General features: G+C 39.2%; 2 protein-coding genes and 1 non-coding gene across 5 annotated transcripts in view; 2 read left to right on the plus strand and 1 right to left on the minus strand.

Moving 5' to 3' along the window:
- The window catches only part of ZBTB1 (zinc finger and BTB domain containing 1), a 31,358-nt gene extending 14,871 nt beyond the window's left edge, over positions 1-16,487 (plus strand). Inside the window, exons 2-3 of one of the 3 annotated variants that reach the window (XM_036309755.1) lie at positions 4,899-6,814; positions 14,427-16,487. In XM_036309755.1, the coding sequence (XP_036165648.1) occupies positions 4,917-6,814; positions 14,427-14,463 (1,935 nt within the window). In that variant the 5' untranslated portion in view covers positions 4,899-4,916 and the 3' untranslated portion in view covers positions 14,464-16,487. Of the gene's footprint in view, positions 1-4,898; positions 7,372-11,574; positions 12,044-14,426 lie in introns of those variants that run through there. The other 2 variants (XM_036309747.1, XM_036309736.1) reach the window with 2 other exon arrangements.
- Positions 16,488-16,807: 320 nt separating this feature from the next.
- Positions 16,808-16,876, minus strand: LOC118662443. Its single transcript, XR_004969773.1, has one exon. It is a non-coding gene; the product is annotated as a small nucleolar RNA SNORD2 (small nucleolar RNA).
- Positions 16,877-22,034: 5,158 nt separating this feature from the next.
- On the plus strand, positions 22,035-24,543 carry HSPA2 (heat shock protein family A (Hsp70) member 2). Its single transcript, XM_036309769.1, has one exon. It carries the CDS (start codon positions 22,184-22,186, stop codon positions 24,089-24,091), a length of 1,908 nt encoding a protein of 635 aa, XP_036165662.1. The 5' UTR covers positions 22,035-22,183; the 3' UTR covers positions 24,092-24,543.
- The last annotated feature ends 1,023 nt before the right edge of the window (positions 24,544-25,566 follow it).

Here is a 25,566-nt window from a genome sequence, read left to right on the forward strand (position 1 = left end):
ACCAGTTTCAGTTATAAAAACAAGAAAAACTGACCTTGGCTGGGTAGCTCAGTTGGTTAGATCATCGTACTGATCAGCCAAGGTTACAGGTTTGATCTCTGCTCAGGGCACATTAAAGAAACAAGGAATGCATAAAGTATGTGGAACAACAAATCTCTTGCCTCTCTTCTCTCTCTCTCTCTCTCTCTCTCTCTCTCTCTCTCTCTCTCTCTCTCTCTCGCTCTCTCTCTCTCTCCCCCTCCCTCCCTCCATCTCCATCTTCCCCCTTCCTCTATCTCTCTCTAAAATCAATTTTCAAAAACAAACAACTGAAGTACAGCAGTTCTTTTCTTTAAAACTATTTACAAGCTTTACTATAACAAAGTTCACTACGTTTTTTTGGTAGCATTAAGGATATCAACTTGAAAAGAGCAAACTTCTTTTGGAATTTGACTGAAAGTTATTAATAAAAGTAAATTAATATAAAAATTTAATGCAAAAATTATTCTCAAGATAAGCTAAAAGTCTCAGGAATTTAAATCCCTCACCCTGGACTGTCCCCCTCTCCCTTTTAGTGTTATTAAGCCTTCTTAAAGCTTTTCTGAATGAGGTGTAACAAGAACAGAGTTGTTGGTACTAATGTGTGAATGATTGCTCTTACGTCAGTGTACCTAAAATTATTTTTACCCAGAACTTGGACATTTGCATAATGACACTGATCAAACTACAGTTCTCGGTCAGACTCAAAGCTGTAGTATTACGTTATTTTTAGACACAGTCAGCACTTGTTCAGCTTCTAGCTCTATGAGGAGAGACTTGGAGGCAGTGGGACCCAGGTGGACCCAGGCCTATTTGATCCAGAGCCCTTCGGTACTCCACAGCCTTCTTCTACAGAGTGGGCACTTTACTGAGTACATGTTAAGTGAAGTCACTAACCTAGAAAAATTCAAAAATCACCTGCATGATATGTGCTTGAGATTACAGAATACCTGTGCTATGCTGACTCTCAGTACAATATTCAGTAAATATTTATTAATAAGTTGACATTAAAGTGCTATCGATGCTCTTGTTTTAGTGTTTGTGTTAACACAGAATGTATACATTTTCACAAATTTAATTGATTGCAGCAATAGCTACAGGTGTGCCTTTCATCTTGGTCTTCTATGTTGCTTTAATTTTGGTTACCATAAAACTGCTTTTCATTTAATTAGAAGAGTCCTTGGAACCTTTAGGCTCTTCATGTTACTATATCAAGCACAGGATATTTAAAACCTGAAAGTTTTTACAGATTAACTGCTGGCTTTCATACTGCTAGACTCCTATTTGGAAGGAAGCTAAGCTTATCTACATAAGCATCACAACCACACAGCTGCTACTGTTGTCACTTCCATTAATTATTACATGCCAAGTACACACTATACACATTGCTTCTATGAATTCTCATGTTTGATGTATTATTTGAATTATTATTTTCCCCCACTTTGACAGTTCAGGAAACTTGGGGTCAATGAGAACAAACAAGTTACTCAAGGCAGCAAATTCTAGATTAGAGTTCAGGTCTGTCTGATCCAAAGCCTGTGCTCTTCACTGTACCTTACTGTCCTCAGCAACTTTTGTCTCTGCTGCCACACAGGGCATTCATTATCCTCTGAACAACTTCGTTTCATTTTAAACAACTCTTATTACTAGAAAAAAATTTGAGATAATATCTATCCCTCTTTCTCTTTGATTTATTATTCATTAAAGGTCTCTGAATCCCACATAAAATAGGCTTGGGATTAGGCGGGGAGGTCAAACTTTTCTCATTTTCTTCTACAGTTTTCATTCATAAATATAGTTTTTAAAGATCACATGACTGAATTTTAGAGTGTGGATTTATCTTGGTTTACTAACAACTCCCTTATTATCAGGCATTTGAAATTATAAATAACACACTAGTGAAAATCTTGTGCATTAATTGCTTTTTGTATTTAGGTACATACTGAATGTGATTCCTCACAGTTTGGGCACAGATATCTGAGTCAGAAAAGGTTGAAATATTGTACCTACTTGAAATACTTCATCTAGTTTATAGAAAAGACACAGTGGTTGCAATTTCCAGAAGGTAGTAGTTCACCTGAGCCATCTTCATTTCACTAGTGCATGTCAACAGTACTATTTCATGTGCATCCCTAACCATGCAACAACTCCATCTGTAGGCAGGAAAAGGAAGGCTGGATGAGTCTTTAAGTAGTAGGGAAAGGGGAAGGAGCCACGTGTGTTCTGTGACGAACAGGTAAAAAACAAGTGAAGTAAGTAAAGTCAGATACTGTCTTAATTACTACAAGATTTGAAGGGTTTGGGGATGAAGAGTGAACATGTTATTTCTGTATTTATTGTTAAATGTTCTTTTTATGTTCAAACTAGAGGCCTGGTGCATGAATTTGTGCACAGGTGGGGTCCCTCGGCCTGGCCAGCAATTGGGGCTGATCGGGAGGGACCATGGGAGGTTGGCTGGACGGCTGGGGGTAGGGACTACGGGAGGTTGGCCGGCCGGCTGCAGGGTGGAAGGTTGGCTGTGAGAGCACACTGATCACCAGGGGGCAGCTCCTGTGTTGAGCATCTGCCTCCTGGTGGTCACTGCGCATCATACCAACCAGTTGACCGGTCAGTCCGTCACTTAGGCTTTTATATATATATATATATAGATTGCCTAGGAACTTGTTTTTTCAGTAGAAAACAGATTCTGAAGTTTTATATACAGATTAGAAATTGAGGCTAAAATTGGATTTTATTTTAGCTTTGTAATACTTCTTTGTAGGACTTCTGCTGCTTTTACTATTTTCCTTTCCTTTTTTTATTAAAGTCAACTCCCTACATTAATATTTACAGTTTTGCCTAAGCATCAAGCTATGAGACGGGAGGTTGAGATTCGATTCCCAGTCAGGGCGCATGCCCAGGTTGTGGGCTCAATCCCCTGGTGGTGAGTGTCCAGGGGGAGGCCTAGCGATAATTCTCACTTATCATTGATGTTTCTGTCTCTCTCCATCTCCTTTTCTCTCTGAAATCAATAAAAAAGTATTTCTAAAAAATACTTACAGTGTCGCCCAGCCAGCCTGGCTCTGTGGTTGATCGTCGACTTATGAACCAGGGGTTCTTTCTATTCCCCGTCAGGGCACATGCCTGGGTTGCGGGTTTGATCCCAAATGGGAACGTGCAGGAGGCAGCCGATCAATGATTCTTTCTCATCACTGATGTTTCTATCTCTCTCTATTTCTCTCCCTCTCCCTTTCTCTCTCTGAAATCAATAAAAACATATTTTAAAAAGGAAATTATTATTTTAAAAAACACTTATAGTATCTACCATATGTTGTTAAGTAGAAAAAACTAGTTTCAGAAAATAACGTATGTAGTATGATCCCAATTAGGCTTAAAAAACAAATATACAACAAAAGCAAAACTATGTGTGGCACATGGTAGGTACTGAAATCTGTTGATTCTGTATGTACCCATAGAAATTGAAGATACAGTCCAGAGTGTTTGGAGAGGTTACCTCTGGGAAGAGGCATACAGTCTAAAGTGTGTTTTTATTCGATATACTTTTATGTTTGAATTATTTGCAGTGAGCATGCATTACTTTTGTATACATGTTTTTAAACAATCAAAAAATTAAGAAAAATTTACAATCTGTGGATAGACACCTCTTCTCAAATAGGTCCACTGCTGCTTATACCCTACAGTGCATATCGAACAATAAAAGACAACTATTTTATTTTACTTTTTAATCTTCATATGAAGATATTTTTTCCATTGATTTTGTTTTGTTTTGTTTTTTTAGAGAAAGGGTGGGAGGGAGGGAGGAGGGGCACAGAGAGGGCGGGGAGAGAGAGAGGTGAGAGAGGCACATTGATGGGTTGAATCGGCTTGGGGCTAAGATCGAGCCTGCAACCCAGGTGTACAGGCCTTTGATCAGGAATCGAACCCACGACCATTTCCTCTGTGGGCCAACGCTCTAACCACTGAGAAAACCAGTCAAGGCAAAAAGACAGCTATTCTGACTCTACAGAATTATTGATTCTCCAGTAATCAAGAAAAAAGCAGTCATCAAACCTATTTGCTCGGTGTCATTTCCATGTAATTTAATAAGTTTTTTGAAATAGAATTTTTCTAAGGAAATTTTCAAACATACAGAATTGAATTATACCTGTCTCCCAACTTTAGTAGTTATCAGTACATGACCAATCTCGTATCATCTCTAGTCCCACAGCCAACCCACTGTATTTATTTTCAAGTATATTTTAGATATATAATTTCATCTATAAAATATGAGTATGTATATCTAAAAGATAGGACTCATTTTAAGCAAAACTAGGGGAGGCTAGGGGACTGTCTAGGGCGGGGGGGAAAAATGGACACATATGTAATACCCTTTGTATTACTTTAAGCAATAAAAAAAAAAATAAACAAAAATAAAATATCCTTATCACATTTAAAAATGAGCAATAATTCCTGTATGTCCACCATCCAATAAGTTTTTAATATTTTGCAGTTGAGTTACTAATTTTCAACTTGTTACTATTTTATTTACTTTCATTGTTTATATCCTTTAAACTCATGTCTTTTTCCTTTCAAATTTAGTATACATTTTCCCTTGTAGAGTTGTAATGAAACCAAAATGATGGTTTTTGCTTGATTTTGCTTGTATTTCTTAAAATCAAAATGAGAAGCTTGAATAAATGGCTGAGTATTTTTCATTTTCAAATTTAAAACATGATTCAGATATATATTATTGAATTTTGCTACATTAGAATGGGAGACTTGATTCATACCTTGACTGTAATAGCGAAGTGACACAAGTCACAAATCATGATCAGATTTATTCTTTTGTTCAAGTGCTTTTGTGATATCTTGTCTGACTGTAATATTTTTGTTTTACATAGGTCGCTAATTAATAGAAGATGGCAAAGCCCAGCCACAGCAGCTACGTCCTTCAGCAGCTAAACAACCAAAGGGAATGGGGTTTTCTCTGTGACTGTTGTATTGCAATTGATGACATTTACTTTCAAGCACACAAAGCCGTTCTAGCTGCTTGTAGCTCCTATTTTAGAATGTTTTTCATGAACCATCAGCATAGTACTGCACAGCTGAATCTCAGCAACATGAAAATTAGTGCAGAGTGTTTTGATCTCATTTTGCAATTTATGTATTTAGGAAAAATAATGACAGCTCCCTCCAGTTTTGAGCAGTTTAAAGTGGCCATGAATTACCTACAGCTGTACAATGTTCCTGACTGCTTAGAAGACATACAGGATGCAGATTGTTCTAGTTCAAAATGTTCATCATCTGCTTCTAGCAAACAGAACAGCAAAATGATATTTGGGGTGAGAATGTATGAAGATACTGTGGCTAGAAATGGCAGTGAAGCCAATAGGTGGTGTGCAGAGCCAAGTTCAACAGTAAATACACCACATAACAGAGAGCCTGATGAAGAGTCTTTACAATTGGGTAGTTTTCCTGAACCACTATTTGACGTGTGTAAAAAAAGTTCTGTGTCCAAATTATCTACTCCAAAAGAACGTGTGTCACGACGCTTTGGACGAAGTTTTACCTGTGATAGTTGTGGATTTGGCTTTAGCTGTGAAAAATTATTAGATGAGCATGTGCTAACCTGTACTAACAGACATTCGTATCAAAACACGAGATCCTATCACAGAATAGTAGATGTTAGAGATGGAAAAGAGAGTAATATCAAAGCTGAATTTGGTGAAAAGGATTCTTCTAAGACATACTCTGCACAGACAGACAAATACAGAGGAGACACAAGTCAGCCTGCTGATGATTCGACTTCACCCACTGGAAGCAGAAAGAGTAGCACAGTGGAGTCTGAACTAGCCAGTGAAGAAAAAAGCAGAGCTGCCGAGAGAAAAAGAATCATTATCAAGATGGAGCCAGAAGATATTCCTACAGATGAACTGAAAGACTTCAACATTATTAAAGTTACTGATAAAGATTGTAATGAATCCACTGACAACGATGAATTAGAAGACGAACCTGAAGAGCCATTTTACAGATACTATGTTGAAGAAGATGTCAGTATTAAAAAAAGTGGTAGGAAAACTCTAAAACCTCGAATGTCAATGAACGCTGATGAAAGAGGTGGTTTAGAAAATACGCGACCCCCTAACAACAGCAGTCCAATACAAGAAGATACTGAGAATGCATCTTGTGAACTGTGCGGACTCACAATAACCGAGGAGGACCTGTCATCTCATTACCTAGCCAAGCACATTGAAAACATCTGTGCATGTGGTAAATGTGGACAAATACTTGTGAAGGGTAGACAACTTCAGGAACATGCTCAAAGATGTGGAGAACCCCAAGATCTGACAATGAATGGGTTAGGAAATACTGAGGAGAAAATGGACATGGAAGAGAATCCTGATGAGCAGTCTGAAATAAGAGATATGTTTGTTGAAATGTTGGATGATTTTAGGGACAGTCATTTCCAGATAAACAGTATCCAAAAAAAGCAGTTATTTAAACATTCTGCCTGTCCTTTTCGGTGCCCTAATTGTGGCCAGCGTTTTGAAACTGAAAATCTAGTGGTTGAACATATGTCTGGCTGCCTAGACCAAGATATGTTTAAGAATGCTATCATAGAAGAAAATGAAAGAGATCACAGACGAAAGCATTTTTGTAATCTGTGTGGAAAAGGATTTTATCAGCGGTGTCACCTAAGAGAGCACTATACTGTTCATACTAAGGAAAAACAGTTTGTGTGTCAGACATGTGGGAAGCAGTTTTTAAGAGAACGTCAGTTGCGACTGCACAATGATATGCACAAAGGCATGGCCAGGTATGTCTGTTCCATTTGTGATCAAGGAAACTTCAGAAAGCATGACCATGTACGGCATATGATTTCTCATTTATCTGCTGGTGAGACTATATGCCAGGTCTGCTTTCAGATATTCCCAAATAATGAACAGTTGGAACAGCACATGGATGTTCATCTGTATACATGTGGAATATGTGGAGCAAAATTCAATTTGAGAAAAGATATGAGATCACATTATAATGCCAAGCATTTAAAAAGAACATAAATCACTTTCTGTGCTCTAATGTTTAGTTGATAGCAGAAAAAACACCAAAGCAAAGGATATGAGCTATTTAGAAATTGATTTCTTAAGATTAATTGTTGGAAAAAATTTCAAGGCCCTTTTACCTTAAATATTTTTGTTTAGGATCTTAAGTATCTACATTTTAGGTGTTATTAAATGTTTATCATTTTTGTTTTTTCTTAATAGAATTCTTTGTTTTTAGTTTGTTTTAGCTATGATTAAAAATTTCTTTTAAATGTAGACTACAAGTGGTTGTTACCCCTTTAATGACTATTAAACTTTAGTTTTTTATTAATAAGGTGATGACTTCACTATTTCTATGTGGGGTTTTTTTGGTTTGTTTTTTTTTTTTTTACGGTTATCCTGTGAAATTTTAAACAACATCATTGGCCATTCCTATTTAAATTTTAAAAAGTAATTAGTTATTTGAAGCTATCCTATTCACTTTTAGCTTTTTTTATCTTTTCTTTTTGGTAAGTTGAACAGTGATTGAGCCATTGTTTATTCCCCTTCTTATCAATGAAATTCATATTCTTATTAGGCAGGTTAGGTGCACTGAATCTAACCTTGAAGGTTGACATGGGCTCAGACTTGGCCCAAAAGAATTGATAGACCTAAGAAAATTCCTATAAATGAATATTTTCCTATAATTGATAAAATATTATCATTTAATAATCACATTTAAAACTTATATTAAGTGTAAAACCCAATGACTTTACTCCATTTGAGAAATTTGTGAGGACAAGTCATTTTGTTTTGTGATATTAAATTTAACTATGATAGTTAATTAAAAAGACATATCTTGTATTCATTTAAAATAATTTAAAATATTCTGATTTCTAAAGTGTGTTAGTTTATCAGTTATTTTTGTTTATATAAATAGATTTTAATAGTTCTCTAGGAATATGACATCTAAAGAAAATGATTTTCACCTTTAAAAGTACATACTTTTGGAACTTTTGAGATTTGAGAAAGCTGCCATGTATATTGATAAAATTAATAAAATAAAAAAATTACAAATCTGGTTGTTCTATAAAAGGAGAGTGTGCAAAAAACTGTCTTGTGTTTCATACTATTAAGATTTGGAGAAAATGTGCTTTGGCAAATTGCAGTTTATCACCATGCTTTTTTTTTTTTTTTTTCTGTAAAGGACTACAAAATTTGAGGACTATAAAATAATCACAGAGCATATAAATGGAAATAGTTTATCATTTTTTAGTTAAAGTAGTATTACTGTTAGGTATTGCTGACACAGGGTCTACATGAATTACGTGTGAGTTAAAACACTGGCTAACTGACCCGCCAATAAACACAACTGTTGAATAGAATGCCTTTTAATGTGAATTACTTGCATTGTAATACCATTATAATGAACGGGATTTTAAATAACTACTATATTTAAAAGTATAATTTTGTGAGTATAAATAGTATTGCTCTTTTTTTACATCAGATTTTTAAGATATGCAAGTCATATTTTTTAATACAACTTTCATTAAAGAACAAGTTGCCAGGAGAATTGAGACATCTATTGACTAGCACAGACTTAGTTGACAGAGAAGTATTAGAGCACAGTGTGAGTCAGAGATTTGTGGGGAGACATTGAGGTGTTAATAGGAATAGTACAGGAGCCATGCAATATTAAAATGGAAAGTAGAGATGGGGAAAATACACAAAAAGATAAATGAGAAATCAAGGATTTTCTTTTTAAAGCTACATAGAAAAAGTGATTCATCTTAGTTTTGGATACAGTAGTTTAGCAAGTAATTAAATCTGAAATGCAACTTAAAATGAAATATGCCATATACATTACTGATAGGAACCTGATAAAAGTTCTGTAACAAACCCAGAGACAATCAGAATAGTGTAGAGAGATAAACTTAAACCAAATTTCTAAACTGTCTAGTATAGTAAACAATTTTCTCTGGGACCACTGTTTTACATGACCCTCATCAAAATGTATTGCAATGGCATTTTCATCATAAAAGAACAGGGTTCTTTCTAAATACTACCAATCCATTTCCTAATGGATTGTCTATTCTGTTAGGAAAGGAGATATAAAGTTTTGACATGTACTAATAGCCAACAATTAGCAACCAAATATATAAATACTAGAGGCCCGGTGCATGAGTTTGTGCACATTGAAAGGAAATTAATTAGAAGAAACATTTTAGAGGCCGGGGAGGGACCACGTGAGGTTGGCTCCAGGGCGTGACCAGCCCATATTGCCCAGTCCCGATTGGGGGCATCTCGCCCAGTCCCCATCGGGGCTGGCTGGCCGGGGAGGGATCACGGGAGGGCTGCAGGGTGTATCCGGCCCTTCTCGCCCAGTCCCGATCGGCCGGACCCCAGCAGCAAGCTAACCTGGGCAGAGTGTCTGCCCCCTGGTGGTCAGTGTGCATCATAGTGACTGGTCGAGCAGTCAACTGAACGGTTGACTGATCAGTCAGACACAGCATATTAGGCCTTTATATATATATAAACAATCTAATTTTACATGACTGAGATGTTCACAAAACCACACCTCAACAATGTTGTTTTCTCTGTCTCATGTTATAGAAAACAACACCTTTTGTTCTGGAACTAGCTACAGAGGAAGCACAGGCTTTAAGTATAATGTACAGTTTTCCTTGTTAAGGCAGAGTTCATTTAAAGGCTACTTTCTTGCCTTTTAAAACTAGGAGGAATGAAAAATATCCACCACCTCTGACCAGCCCAGTTTCCTCATTGTTTACCTCTCCTGAGGTTGAATTACAGCTTTGGAGCTTACTATTGTTTCTTGCCCTTTAGTGCTGTGAAGACAATGAATCAAGGTTATGGAAGCTGTGTGCTCCTCTTGCCTTTATAATTTGAATGATCGGGCTCCAAATCTAAAAATGAGAGGGAAATCTGGATAAATACACAATCTTGTTTTTCTTTCTGTCTCATAAACACAGTCTTACTTAAAAGGACTTTTGTTCTCTAGCAAGAAATTCTAGAGTAATTGAGTCAGTGCCTAAAAAGCTTGCCATCAATTACAGTGCCACTCAGATGTTTATAATTCTGTAGTAAACGACTAAGAAACTCAGATTAATAAAGCACAACCAAGGGGCAGTGGACAAGAACTCTTAATCACCCATTTATTCAGAGAAATGCCTTACCACATAAAGTAAAATAGCACATGGCTAATGTTTAATGTGTGAAGTTTGAATACAGATAAGAATGAGAAGAAGGATTCCAGGGGCTAGTTATAAAAATAAAAGAATTAAAATAAGGTGTTTGCTAGGGCACTCAGAGCACCAATTAAAAGGTAAAATAATAGACTGACCTGGAAAATCCCATTTAAGTAATGTGGTTGAGGACAAAAATATGAACAAGTCATAAAAGTTGAATAAAAAATTAAAGATTTGAAATTTTCTGTGATTTGAGTAAAGATTGAAGTAATTTGGTAGGTTAAAATAATTTGATTATGCCCTGGCCAGTGTGGCTCGGTTGGGCATCATCCTGTGCGATGAAAGGTTGCTGCTTGATTCCCAATCAGTACACATGGCTGGGTTGTGGGTTCAATCCCTGGTCTAGGGTGTGCAGGAGGCAGCTAATCGATGTTTCGATCCCACATTAATGTTTCTCTCTTCCTCCCTCGCCCTCTCTCTAAAAATCAATAAAAACACTTTTTAAAAATAATTTGAATAGATTAAAAAATTGAGTTAGAGCTATAGAATGCCCAAGAAAACAATTATGAACATGCCAAGGACATGCCTAAATACTTGAGATAATATACCAATTTTTATATTCTAAAAGATGGGAAGTGAGGGTAGTAGTTTTTGCCAACTTTCTCCCTGGTTAAAACAATAACTTGTTTCCCTAAATCACTTAAGGAACTTCCATATTTAATAGGTCTCTGGGAAATCCCCCCCCCCCAAAAAAAACAGTGAAATTGCTAAACAAAAACTTGTCATTATTTTTAAAAGCTAAATCGGTACCAACCAAAAGAAAAATAACCTGAATGTGTAAGTGCACATATAGTTGAGAATAAAGAAATTTGGTTTCTTTTTCTTAATTTTAAATGGTTTTATGAGTTAAAATCCTTTTTTTCCCCCCCCATTAATCTACTTTGGTCAGTTCCTCATTTTTCCTCACCATCCCCACCTCCTGTGTATCACCAAATGCTTCTCAGTGACAAATGCTACTGTTCTGCAGGCACCCTAGCATTACTAGGATCCTAAGGTACTGAAAAGTTCTGTGGGAACATATCTTTGTGGTATGTTCTCCTTAATACTTGGGGTATAGTAGCCAGGGTGACAGATGAATGCCAGGGAACTGAAGCAAGTAGAGTTATATTTGGTGTTAAGAAGTTGAAGTGGCAGGCCAGATTTGGAAACCCATGATCCATCCATCCCAGGCTCTCACTAGTAATCCTTGCATCCATTTAGTTAGCACTCTTTTTATGCTGCTAAATGCTTTACATGTGTAATTCTAATCTTTACAGCCTTATGAGGTAAGTATTATTCTAATTTTTCAGATGGGGACTGAGGTTCAGAGAGACTTTTTTCCTGAGACCACACAGAAACTAAATACTAGATACGAGTGTTGGAATTTGAACCTAGACCTATCTGATTTCTACATTTCTGTATTTCACCACTAAGCTACATACTCCACCTACCAAGAAGTACAAAGAAGGGCCTTTTCAGCCTAGGAACACGTGATAAAGCTCCTATGAGACTGTGCTTCTTGTTCATCACCTCTCAGCTGAGGTGCCTGGTAACATAGCTGGTAATAGTGGGTACCTAATGAACATGCTGAATAATGTAAAAAGAATCAGTTGAAAACAAAACTTTTTATTTGAATGGGTCATTCAGGATGATGTTTTAGAAATAAAGACTAAATACTGATATGTTTCCATTTTCTTTATTTAAATTTAAAACAGTGGTATTGTCAGCCACTTTTGGGACCCATGGTAGGTGCTCAATTAAAAATTAATTTGAATTCAACTTACATATTTCTATATTTGTGAACTATCCTCCTCTCTTTTCCTTATTCCTGACCTTTATGTTTTAATTTTCCCCACCAACGCTCATTTCCTTTTACTGATTATGAAACTGATGAATAACTCAAATCATTTGAAAACATTCCCAAGAAAAATCAGGACCCCAGAATAAACAGTTTCCTCTTTTTGCCTTAACAAAAGATGTGGATAAGAAATTTTTCATTTCTTTGGCTAAAAAACAAGACAAAATCCCTAATTACCATATAGTGACTGATTTGATTAAAGTTTATAGAGCAATCAAAATTTGCCTAAAAACAAAAGTTGTTCTTTTTGTCCAGCTGGTGGGGCTCACTGGTTGAAAGTTGACCCAGCACCAAGAGGTCCACAATTAGATTCCTGGTCAAGGCACATGCCTGGGTTTGGGCTCGATCCCCAGTAGGGGGTGAGCAGGAGGCAGCCTGTGGATGTAGATGTTACTCATCCATATTTCTATCTCTCCCCTCCTCTCTAAAAAAAAAAAAAGTCAATAAAAAACATTAAAAATTTTTTTCTAGCCATTTGTAATTCAATTTACAAAAAAAACCACAAAAAAACAACTATGGCTTTCTAGTGTAAATTTTAACAAGTCGTACTTGTAAAGAAATGAAAGATAATTTCAGGAAAAAACAGCTGTATATCCACCCTAACCTAGAGGCAAAGTTTAAACAAATGAACAGTTATTTAATGGTTTAAGTCAGAGTTTCCTCCCAACTGAAATTGATTTTAATGTCCTGCATCTATTGCCAGATTTCTACAGCCTATACAATAGGTTTTACTTCTGTGTTAAATCTACTACTTCAAGGATCTAGCTGCCAAATTTTATTTTTTAAGTTAGAAGAATGGGTAATGTCTATATAATTTAGGTTACTCCTTTTCATGGTCTGTCAAACTCAAGGACATATTTACTGGGTAACATGGGAAGAGTCTCACTAAAACCAGATGAAATTTAGCTACTTATAAAACTATATGCTAGCAAGAGGCAAAATGCAAGGATTTAGAACTTGTATTGGTAAAAATTAAATGACTGTAGCAGCTTGTAAATTCATGCTAATTTTAAACCAATGTAATACCACCTACATATTTATATGTACTTGCTTACTTGATTTTAGCTTTAAGAACTTTAAGTCCTATTTAAGTTGTTCCCTTATATTCAGGAAAACCAAATCATTGAGATTCATTAGTGACAATTGTTCATCCTTTCTATCAAAATCCACCACAGATCACTAGGGGGCAGGAAACCATTATGATTTCTCATTATCTTACTCATTTGTTAACAGGAAAAGATGGTTGTGAAGATTATAACTCAGTGCTTGGCTCTGAATTGAATGCATCAATGTATAATTGGCATTATAATAAGTCAGAAATCACAGGAAATCAAAGGATGACCTCCCCCCCCCCCAAAAAAAAGGACATGGTTTCATTTCAGAGTCAGGAATATTAATTTTATGTGAGAAAATTTCTATATCCTCACCTATTGAGAAAGGAATAGTTAGGTAGACAGCCTATGAAGCCCCCAGTTAAACTTTAAAAAGTTACTATGTTTTTATTCTATTTAAAGCAATTGCTTATACCAATGGGAATTAGCAGAATTCATTTTTAGATGAAATAATTCTAAGCATATAAATTATGAAAGTCATCTTTTCTTTCAAATGCTTATATGTTCCCTGATGTGGGGGTGGGGGGTGGAAGTATTTTAAGAAACAATTTCTTTGTTAAAAAATTAAGGCAAAGTGTTGTTGCAAAAAATATAATTTTACCCACAATCACTGGGGCAGGTTAGGGAAGCTGTGAATTTAGGAATTTGAAGGAAAAATCTGTGTGTGTGTACTTTATTTTCATTTACAGAGGGTATTCAGTATTTAATATTTGGAGAAAACCATGTTAAACTTGATGTTTCACTTTTAAATTTGTTAGGTCTATGTTTCAAACAGATTTGCCAGTAATAAGTTAAAGTACACTGTAAAATTATTTGAAGGAAAACACTTACTGTTTCCTTCCTCCCTACTTTCATCTACCTGGCTGACATCCTATCTTTATGTTACATATTTATGTGCTTTACCCATTCTAGCTTAGATAATGCAAGGGGTGAAAAAGTGTCCCTATAGTTGGGAGAATTATTTGAGTGATAAGAACGCCTTATATTTGAAGGGTTTAATAAGTTACACTGGGGAAGAAATTAAATAAATTCAAGTTCTAGGAACTATGCTTTTGTTTCCATTCTTTGTTCTATTAATAGTGTGCTGGTCTGATGCCAAAAGCCATAAAATTCTGACCTAAGACATGTATCTTGCAGAGCAGTCAACTTGTAATATTATCTTTCTTGAGTTTTGTCTTTTTCTGTGTGGCAGTGGTGAAATAGGGCCTTCTAAACCTCTGGAGAAGTGAGATCTGAATTTGGAGAGGACCTGGGGAAGAATCAATCTTCAACAGATAATCTTTAAATCCAGACCCAGGAATATCAGATCTGAAGTGACACCATCTTTTCTGTCTTCCTGACAAACCTCATCAGCCCCAAATGTTCCAGTTACAAGCATCCAAGAAAACTCAGAAAAGACCACTTTGAAATCACTTTGTTGTGACAAAATTGAATCACGGCGACTCTCTTAGTATCTGTGGAAAATCTGCTAAAGAAAAGTAGAATATTCATAAGACTTCAATGGGTAAAGTTACACTAAAATGAAACTATATGCTGATTATCTTCAAGGGTCCCTTCTAAAAGGCTTGCTAGGCTACTGTAAATATCTATCTATAGTAATAAAAGCATTATATGCTAATTAGACCAGGCAGCCGAACAACCTTCCAGATGACCTTGACCTTCCGGATGAAGCTGGGGCTGTGAGGGCTGAGGTAGCCACCACGGCCACTAGGGCCGAGCCCCTTGCACGAATTTCATGCATTGGGCCTCTAGTAATCATATAACTGTGTAAACATATAATTCTAAACTTAATCTGAATCAGAGTTTACATATTATTAAATGCTTTTAGACAGTTAAAAATACATAAAAATATGTAGAATGTAAATAAAAATGTTGGTACAGAGAAAAAAAAGCAAGAACAATAACAAGAAAAGATAATATCATTATTACTGTAATGTAACATTTACCCTTTTTTTACTGTATATATTATACAAACTTGATTATTAATATTAATGAAGCTTCCTTTTAAGTCTGTTAACTTGAAGGAAAAAACAGAAGTGATATTATTTCTTCAATAGTGGTAGATTTTCACAATTCACAGACAACCAAAAGAGTGTATCTTAAGGCATTATTTTCTTTTGAACTTAGCAATATACCTTAATAGGACAGAATGAGTTTCTGTTAAACACTTGTTTTTAGTATTAATGTTTCTCAGTTTTCAAATTTCAAGATAAAATTCAACTAAGTATCGAATAAAATAATGATTAACATTTTAAAAGTCCTTTCATGGGGAAATGAAATGTTTGGTGAAATTTTAACCTGGCTACAAATACTTTTCAAAAAATACATTTCTAGCCATATTATTTTCTTATTGTGAGTATACTTGTAGTTTTACTTTTGGTTAACTGTGTACCCAATTCATTATTATTATTGTTATTATTTTATTGTACAATATTAAGATGTCATATATTTTCAGAAATGTTTATTATGTTTTCATACCTATTCAAATATTTTAATAAGGAGTTGCACAAAGAGATCTAACTTAGAGTATTCATAATAGTATATGCAGAGGTTAAGTAATTTAAACTCTCTAGCTATAAGATAGGATAACTTGAATATTCATTCTAATAATTAGATTAAAAAATCAGAAAAAGTTAATTACAATGTGTGGGTCCAGCAGCAAGAAGGGAGAAGAGAAAGCCACTAAAGATTTCAAAATCATATGAATTCAATTGCTTTAAAATAAAACAAATAAGTTTAGAAAACTGTTAGTTTCTGAAAAAACAAAACTAGAGTTAATCTCTTTTGGGAGCATGAGGACGCCTACAGAACAACAGACTTATAACAAGTAGGAAACAGAAAAGATAAAAAATATTATCAATAATTAAAGGTTCCAGATCAATATAGTAGAGATTCAATAATTTTTAATTGGTAGGATTAGATTCACAAAATAAATATGCTTAAATTTTGACTACTAAAATATGAATATAAGGAATAACAAGTGATTTAAATGCATTCTACAATTTGATTATTTTCTGTATAATACTACAAAATGGAGTTTATTGGGTTACATGGAGAATTTTTGTTACATTTCTAATCCATTGCTTTTACCTAATAAAATTCCCTCCTCTATGTTCAGAAGTTAAACTGTTTGTATATTACTTTTATTTATACTGTACTTTTCAACCTGACTTTAAAAAAATTATTTGTCTGTAATGTTATCAATTCCTTCCATTCTGTAATACCAAAATAATAAACTATCTGATGTAGCTAATTATAGTAGTCCTGAGAAGCTTCAGAAGTACACAAAGAGAATTACTAAAATGATTACTGCCAAATCCTGTTTTTTTTTAATACACAGTGACTGCAAAAGTACTAATTCATAGCAAACACAGGTGGCAACACATTAATTAGGTTTCTTTATAATACAAAAATAAATATTTATAAGAATCCACTGACATAGTATTTAGCTCTTTCAAAGGGTTGGTTAATTCGTTTTTCAGAATAACAAACAATTTATTTATAGAAATAACTTCCTAACCAGTATAATTCATTTTGTTTCTTTTCACTTAAAGAGCTTATTAATTTTGTTTCAAGTGATCAGCAATGAGTACTCTCTTCATTTCAGATCAGTTCTCAAAGATGATTGTCATAGTTTCAGTTAATTTTAATTTCACTTAATTTAGTAAGTGTCACCAATAATGGCATATTGAGTCTGACTTCTTTCAGATTATTTCAGACTATTCCACAAGAGTCTATTCTCCAAGTTAGCCCTCTACAAAACTGAAGCAGGTATTTATAATCTGCTGTGGTCACAGATTTCTCTCCTGGAAAAACCTTTTTTCTAGGTTTGGTTCTGATAGCCTGCAGTGCCAGGAATGGTAGTGTCCTACCCCAGGCTACCGTGTATCCATAATTTAATTGTAACTTTTAAAGACAGTTTTCCAAGACTCAAAGAAGCAAATAGTGAAATTTTTCCTATATGACAGGTGATTGGATAAACATATTGGGACAGGATACTTCCAAGAATTACAAAATGACAGTATGTACAGAGGTCTTAAATATAATAATTAGTTTGACACCAGTTTGCTCATAGGTTTTCAACTTATAGGCTGCTACTTACTCCATCTTCTCTTCAGGCCAACATTACCTCCTCAAATCAATCCACAAACTTTATGAAGGTTGAACCTGGGTAGGTAGGGACTGAGAGGGTGCCAGAAAAATCCATAAAAATTTTCCCCTAGTAATTTGGGGAAAAATTTATTCTTAGTCTCCCTAGAGCAAGCCTGACTATCCATGTACAAAGTTTTAGACCTTATTTTATTCATCTTTGTATCTCTAGTACAAGTATTTTCAGATGTGACTTTGTTTCATCTTTTGATATTTGCAGTTTGAGTACAGAAATATAAGAGGTAGGCAGATAACCTTCCTCTTATACAGGAAAAATATTCAGGTTTTTTTGGTCACTTTTAATAAACATTGAACTAGTGAATCACTACTGTGTTCCAGGTACTTTTCTGGCTGTTAAGGATTAATTAAAGAGGGTTTGATATATACTAAAACTCTTGGTTTTTCCACACTGTGCTGAACCTCAGCCTTTGGATTTTAAAAATACTTTGAAACACATAATATTTATAATCTGCCAAACAGATTTCATTTGGTGAAAATCAGTAGTAATTTCTATGTAAGTAGTAGGATTAGTAAACTTTGTCTTGAGTGAATGTTAATAGTCAAGTTTCAAAAATGAATTGTAAAAACATAAGGGTATTTAGAAAAATTACTGATAATCCTACCATCTAGAGAGAACCAATTTTGATGCATTTTTCATATACATAAGATTATCCTACATATGGGATAAGAAGTTACAAAAGTCTTGTATCTTATTTTCCACTTAATTATGTCAAAAACATTTTTCTGTGTCATTAAAATTCTTGTAAACAATTTTTATGGCTACATAATAATTCATCATATAGATATACTATAATTGATGTAATAATTTTCTTATTGTCAGATATTTAAGCCATTTCCTCTTTAATGTTGTTATCATAAATAATACTACCTGAATGTTCTATTATTTCTGGATGAATCGCACATGGTAATGCTAAATAAAGGATATGATCGCATTTAAAGTAAAGAAAAAATATTATCACATTGCCTTCCAGAAAGACTGTACTAATTTACATTCCCACTAGTAGAGTTTACCTGTTTTGCTGCACTGTGCTGGCTGTGATGAATATTATTTGATCATAAATTTGCTAAGTTGGTAATTTTAATAGACTACATTTTTAATGAATTCTGAGCCACAACCATCAAAAAGAACAAGATTTTAAAAAATCAATACCAATATAGAACAACGTAAAAATTCCAAGGATGCTCAGTGTATGGTAATGTTCTAGGACTAAAAAAAGTTTATCCTATATAATAAAAGCCTAGGTGGTGTCACGCCCTCGCACGACTTCGTCACAAGATGGCCACATGCACAGAGGCAGGTCCCGGCAGCTGATCCACACGGTGAGGCCTGGGGGTCCCGCAGCTCTATGCAGGGCATAGGCAGCCTGTCCGGGCATCTCCACCACCTCTTGTGGAGGAGGAGGGTCCCAGCGGAGGAGGCGGGTCGTGGCAGGGGAAGGCAGTTGGGGGCAATCAGGCCAGCAGGGGAGGGCAGTTGAGGGTAATCAGGCTGGCAGGGGAGCCGTTAGGGGCAATCAGGCAGGCAGGTAGGCGAGCAGTTAGGAGCCTGCAGTCCCAGATTGTGAGACCTGTGAGATCAGGCCTAAACAGGCAGTCAGACATCCCCCAAGGGGTCCCAGATTGGAGAGGGTGCAGGCCGGTAGAGGGACACCGCCCCCCCACCCCAGTGCACAAATTTTGTGCACCTGGCCTCTAGTTTCATATAAGATCAAATGCAAATACTGCGTCTTTTTAGGGAAAGCTCAGGATGCCATCTAAAGTGTGAAACATGTTTACTAGGTAAAAAGAGCAGAAAAAAGATATATTGCTAATGAAAATACAGATAAATTGCTACTGTGGTTTTACAAAGCCATGTTATAGATGAATGTGGTCGTTAGATAGCAAGAGTTGTTTGTAATAACTGTACATAGAGATAGTACATAGTTACTAAGAACCTCTCCCTCCTGAAGTTTTAATTTTAGTGTTTGTGTATACCAATTGGCATGTTTGCTTTTTGCAATCTTGCCTTGCCTGAGGTAAATGTGTGAGAGATCTGAAGAGTTTGTTTTTCTTACAGTTCTGCTTTCAGTTGTAGCTGAGAGTCTGTTTCTAAATCACATCATATTAGTTCTACAAAGATTTGGATGGTTCTCCAGCCCTCTAATCCCCCCTTTTTAAATAACTACATAAAAGACAATAATTTGCAAGAATAAAAACAAGAGACATGTACTCACAATTTAAGGCAGCTTCAGTAGAAAACTTTTGGTTTTATCTTTGTCTTCCTAATATTTTCTTTAAAAGATTTCCTAGTTCATATTTTTCTTTAATTTTTTTTTCCATGGAAAAGGAGATGGGAATTGTGGTTAAAACCATACTATTTAACTAATGAGGTGAACAAATTAGTAGGAAACGTGTTTTTAAATGTTGGAGATTACATATACAACTAGGTAAGAGAAAGGTAAATGTTCATTGATAGGCTTTGCAGTGGTTCTCAACCTTCCTAATGCCACCACCCTTTAATACAGTTCCTCATGTTGTAGTGACCCCAATTTCATTGTTACAAATTGAACATAATTAAAGCATAGTGATTAATCACAAAAACAATATGTAATTATATATGTATTTTCCGATGGTCTTAGGCAGCCCCTGTGAAAGGGTCGTTCGGCCGGAAAGGGGTCGGGACCCACAGGTTGAGAACCGCTGCTTTATAGGGTTCTAGCAACATTACTTCTAGGCCACAGATTACTTACGTTTCCCAGACAAAAACTTTGCTCCAGCACTGTCTTACACGACTTTGATATGGGCTATCCATTCCTACCCTCTTTCAAAGGCTGTTCCCCACCTCCCATAGCCCCAGGGGGTGGAAATCGTGGCAGATGAAGTTCCTGAACCCATCCTGTCCACCTGAAGACGCTCTTTCTTGCTTGCATCCCCGCTCCTGTAGGACCACCAGTCTGTATAAGATTTGTAGTTGCCCCAGGATACGATGCTTTCCTCTTACCCCAGCTACTACAACCCATGCAAACAATGCCTTTCCTCCCCGCTTTGCTGGCAAACTCCCGCGCCTGGCTCGGCATGTCATCTCTCCCAGGAAGCCCTCGCCGTCACTTTCCCGTCTGCATGTGCCCCTCCTTTGTGTTCCCATAGCACTGCTCTCCAATGACGTTTATCTCTTTATTAGACTCTCAACCTCACAAAGACAGTGTCATTTGTCTTCTTACTCTCACATGGCACCCCTTAAAGCTTGTTGAAGAAATGCCTACGGCTTCCTCCCGCCATGCGAAGTGTTAGCCCAGCGATGTTGTTGCTGTTTCCTTCAGGAGCCCATTTATCCGAGTCAGCTTCTACCCGGGCACCGGGTGCCAGGCAGGACTTCCAACCCTAGTCTCAGGCTCCTCTTAGAAAACGAATTGTTCTTTTCACCTACCTTCTCTGGGGGTTTATGCCTCTAATGTAACGTGAGCTAAAGAAAGTCTCACTCGGGCGAGCTGTCACAAACACGACTCGGGTCACAAACACGAGCGCGTGCGCGGCGGCTGGGGATGAGAGGATCGGGCGGGGGGGGGGGCGGGCTGGGCGTGAGGCTGGGTTATTTTAGGGAGCAAACGTGAGGGTCTGATTATAGATTGATCCCATGATTAACTCAAAGTGGCTGATAAAGCCCTTGAAATCCAAAATAAAACAAGCAGTGGAGAGAAGCAGTGGGAGACGAAATCAGGAAGCTTAAAGGGGCAGGGCCAGCAGAAAAAATGGAAAGCGAGGTAGAGAAAGTTCAAACGCTGGGGAGGCGAGTTGCAGCCACTCCCCAGTTCCTATTGCGCGCGGCGCGGGAGTGGGGGCGTGGGGAGGAAGGTCGGCCTTTTCGGGCTCTCTCTCGGGCTCCCGCCCGGGCTCCTGCTGTCCTCGCCCGCCAGGCAGTTTACACCGAGCGCTCACACCTACTGAGACGCTGCGAAGTACGCCAAGTGCCCAGTAAAATGTTGGGCGGCCGGCAGCCCGATCCCAGCACACCAGGGTTATTTCCTTTTCGCCTCCGACTTAGGGGGAGTCGCCTTCACGCCGAGGCCACGTCAACATTAAAATAGCAGGTTCTGGCCCTCTTTCCTCGGTGCAGCCCACCCAATGAACTGCCCTGTCCCCGAGTGCTCGGGTAGTCGGTTCACTTGGCGCTGAACTGCACTTCGGGCCCAGAAACTGGGCGAACATCCCAGGTGACTCCCCTCTCCCGGTCCCCTTCCGCGCCCCGCTCCCACCACGCCCCAGCCGTTCCTTCCCCGCCCCACTTGGAAGCCCGCGCTGCCCATTGGCCGCGTGCCCTGCCAATCTAAAGGACGTTGACGAATCCCGCCTTAGGGAAGGCAAAGATCGAGAAAACGCGCACACACCTGGGGGCGCGGGGGGCGTGTGCGAGCCTAACGCCCCCAAGCTGCCCGGCAGCGCGAGAGCAGCCGCGGACCCGGCCGCTAGGAGACAAGGGCGGGGCCTCATTTGCATAACGGCCGCCCCTCGGCGCCTGGCGCGGGCCGCGGTCCCGCCCCTCACTCACTGGAAAGCTGTTGGGCCCCGGGCGGGTCACTCCGACCAAGGCAAGCCTCGGCGGGCGGTCCTGGGAGCCGATTGGCTCTGGGATTCCCCACAGGGCGGCAGGGCGGCGGCTATAAGAGCCGGGAGCCGAGCGGCGCGGAGCGGGAGGTGCTGCTGCACGGCCAGGATCAGGTGCACGGCGACCGTTAGTTGACGCCGCGGGTTTTCTCTCCCTGGTGTTCTCGCCTCACGCCGCTCGCCTCTCTCTCAGTCAGGATGTCTGCCCGCGGCCCGGCTATCGGCATCGACCTGGGGACCACCTACTCGTGCGTGGGGGTCTTCCAACACGGCAAGGTGGAGATCATCGCCAACGACCAGGGCAACCGCACCACCCCCAGCTACGTGGCCTTCACCGACACCGAGCGCCTCATTGGCGACGCCGCCAAGAACCAGGTGGCCATGAACCCCACCAACACCATTTTCGACGCTAAGAGGCTGATCGGACGTAAGTTCGAGGACGCCACGGTGCAGTCGGACATGAAACACTGGCCGTTCCGGGTGGTGAGCGAGGGAGGGAAGCCCAAAGTGCAGGTGGAGTACAAGGGCGAGATCAAGACTTTTTTCCCGGAGGAGATCTCCTCCATGGTCCTCACCAAGATGAAGGAGATCGCCGAAGCGTACCTGGGCGGCAAGGTGCAGAGCGCGGTCATCACCGTGCCGGCCTATTTCAACGACTCTCAGCGCCAGGCCACCAAGGACGCGGGCACCATCACGGGCCTCAACGTGCTCCGCATCATCAACGAGCCCACGGCGGCGGCCATCGCCTACGGCCTGGACAAGAAGGGCTGCGCGGGCGGCGAGAAGAACGTGCTCATCTTCGACCTGGGCGGCGGCACCTTTGACGTGTCCATCCTGACCATCGAGGACGGCATCTTCGAGGTGAAGTCCACGGCCGGCGACACCCACCTGGGCGGCGAGGACTTCGACAACCGCATGGTGAGCCACCTGGCGGAGGAGTTTAAGCGCAAGCACAAGAAGGACATCGGGCCCAACAAGCGCGCGGTGCGGCGGCTGCGCACGGCCTGCGAGCGCGCCAAGCGCACCCTGAGCTCGTCCACGCAGGCCAGCATCGAGATCGACTCGCTGTACGAGGGCGTGGACTTCTACACGTCCATCACCCGCGCCCGCTTCGAGGAGCTCAACGCCGACCTCTTCCGCGGGACCCTGGAGCCGGTGGAGAAGGCGCTGCGCGACGCCAAGCTGGACAAGGGCCAGATCCAGGAGATTGTGCTGGTTGGCGGCTCCACCCGCATCCCCAAGATCCAGAAGCTGCTGCAGGATTTCTTCAACGGCAAGGAGCTGAACAAGAGCATCAACCCCGACGAGGCGGTGGCCTACGGAGCCGCGGTGCAGGCGGCCATCCTCATCGGAGACAAGTCGGAGAACGTGCAGGACCTGCTGCTGCTCGACGTGACCCCGCTGTCGCTGGGCATCGAGACGGCCGGCGGCGTCATGACCCCCCTCATCAAGAGGAACACCACGATCCCCACCAAGCAGACGCAGACCTTCACCACCTACTCAGACAACCAGAGCAGCGTGCTGGTGCAGGTGTACGAGGGCGAACGGGCCATGACCAAGGACAATAACCTGCTGGGCAAGTTCGACCTGACCGGGATCCCCCCGGCGCCCCGCGGGGTCCCCCAGATCGAGGTCACCTTCGACATCGACGCCAACGGCATCCTCAACGTCACCGCCGCCGACAAGAGCACGGGTAAGGAAAACAAAATCACCATCACCAACGACAAGGGTCGCCTGAGCAAGGACGACATCGACCGGATGGTGCAGGAGGCGGAGCGGTACAAATCGGAAGATGAGGCCAATCGCGACCGTGTCGCCGCCAAAAACGCCGTGGAGTCCTATGCCTACAACATCAAGCAGACGGTGGAAGACGAGAAACTGAGGGGCAAGATCAGCGAGCAGGACAAAAACAAGATCCTCGACAAGTGTCAGGAGGTGATCAACTGGCTCGACCGAAACCAGATGGCAGAGAAAGATGAGTATGAACACAAGCAGAAAGAGCTGGAGAGAGTGTGCAACCCCATCATCAGCAAACTTTACCAAGGCGGCCCTGGCGGCGGCGGGTCTGGAGCCTCCGGGGGACCCACCATCGAAGAAGTGGACTAAGCTTGCACTGCAGTCAGCGTAAACCTCTTTTCCTTTCTCTAATTTGTTTCCTTTGTTTTTGTTTCTTCTTTTAAATGTCCTGTGCCAAGTATGAGATCTATTTTTGGAAGTCTTTAGCCCAGTGTATGCATATGAAAGGAAAGGAGCAATAACTTAGTTTAATTATAAAAAGTTAGTTCTAAAGTTTGATTATTTGAGGTTTCTCTTTAATGCATTTTGCTGTTTGCTGACTTGAGCATTTTTGGTTAGCTTAGTTTGAGATGGGAAACCTGAAGTTTGCACACATGTTCTGTGGAAGCTTGGTAACAATAAAATACATAGAAGCTTGAATTGTTTATTTTTATGTACTACAAGAGGAAAGTCAACATTGCAGTAAAGTCAAGAACAGACATTATTTTTGCACACAATTGCATACATACAAATTCAAAGTAAAGCTGAAATTGATCTGAAAATTACTGTCTTGGAGTTTTCAATTTTCTCTTGGTACTCTTTTACTCAAGTTGGTCTTTAATATGAGATGAAATATATCTAACTCAATCTTGTCTAATTCTCAAATGAGTTTCCTGCTTTAATTACCAACAACTTAAGGGGAGATGATCTGGGTAAACTCCTTTCCCCCCTCTTTTAATACAGAAACCAAACTGGGGTCTTCCACCGTACCCAGACTCCTAAGGCTTGGCTTAAGTGTTCAAGTGAAAATCCACCTGAGTATTCCATTAAAATACAAGCTATATTCTGGGGTTAAGTGTAATGATTCTTTAAACTGAAAAAAGCTGGGGCAGGAGTTCTGATAATTAGTATGGAACAAGTTGCTTTTCTGTGTTATAATTGTCTAGTGAAACAGCTCAACCTCTGAGCTTAAGGCAAATTCCATAAGGATATGTTTTGAGCAGGTATAATTTCTAGGGGGATAGGAGGAGATATGTATTTTTTTCCTACTTTAAGAATCATAATGCTTTCTCAATATCTGCCTTAAATCACTAGAATAGATGTTTTTAAGGCAAACTGCAAGATAGTCTTGTATTTTGTTAATATACAACTTGTCCATTTTCCTATATATCTTATCTGATTTGAGGTTGTTACAGATAGGAAAATTGCAACCCTTTGGGATCTACTATCCTGGGCCTTAAAATTCACATCCTTGGGAGAAGGGGGTTCATGTTTATTTTTCATTGAAATTACACTTCTGCTTTGTTCTGATTTATTCTCTTCAAGGGGAACTTGGGAGAAATTCTGTAAAGCTGATTGGAAAATGCATAGTTAACCTAATGTTTTCACCACACATAGACATTTTGATATCTCTTTCCCAGTGATGTAGATTTGCTTCATGTTGTTCATAACAGTGAATTATAGAAGCTATATTTTTAATATAGTAGTGGACTCTTCTTTTTCATGCAGAGAGATTAATTTTTGAATATAAAACCTAGGGAGCAATTAGCCTAAAAATATTGGGCTTTGATAATGACCCTCACACA

Source organism: Myotis myotis, unplaced genomic scaffold, assembly GCF_014108235.1.
Source record: "Myotis myotis isolate mMyoMyo1 unplaced genomic scaffold, mMyoMyo1.p scaffold_m19_p_1, whole genome shotgun sequence".
Classification (NCBI taxonomy): Eukaryota; Metazoa; Chordata; class Mammalia; order Chiroptera; family Vespertilionidae; genus Myotis; species Myotis myotis.

What these genes read in the sequence shown, in the direction of transcription:
- HSPA2 (XM_036309769.1), top strand. Translation starts at nt 22,184, where the DNA reads ATGTCTGCCCGCGGCCCGGCTATCGGCATCGACCTGGGGACCACCTAC.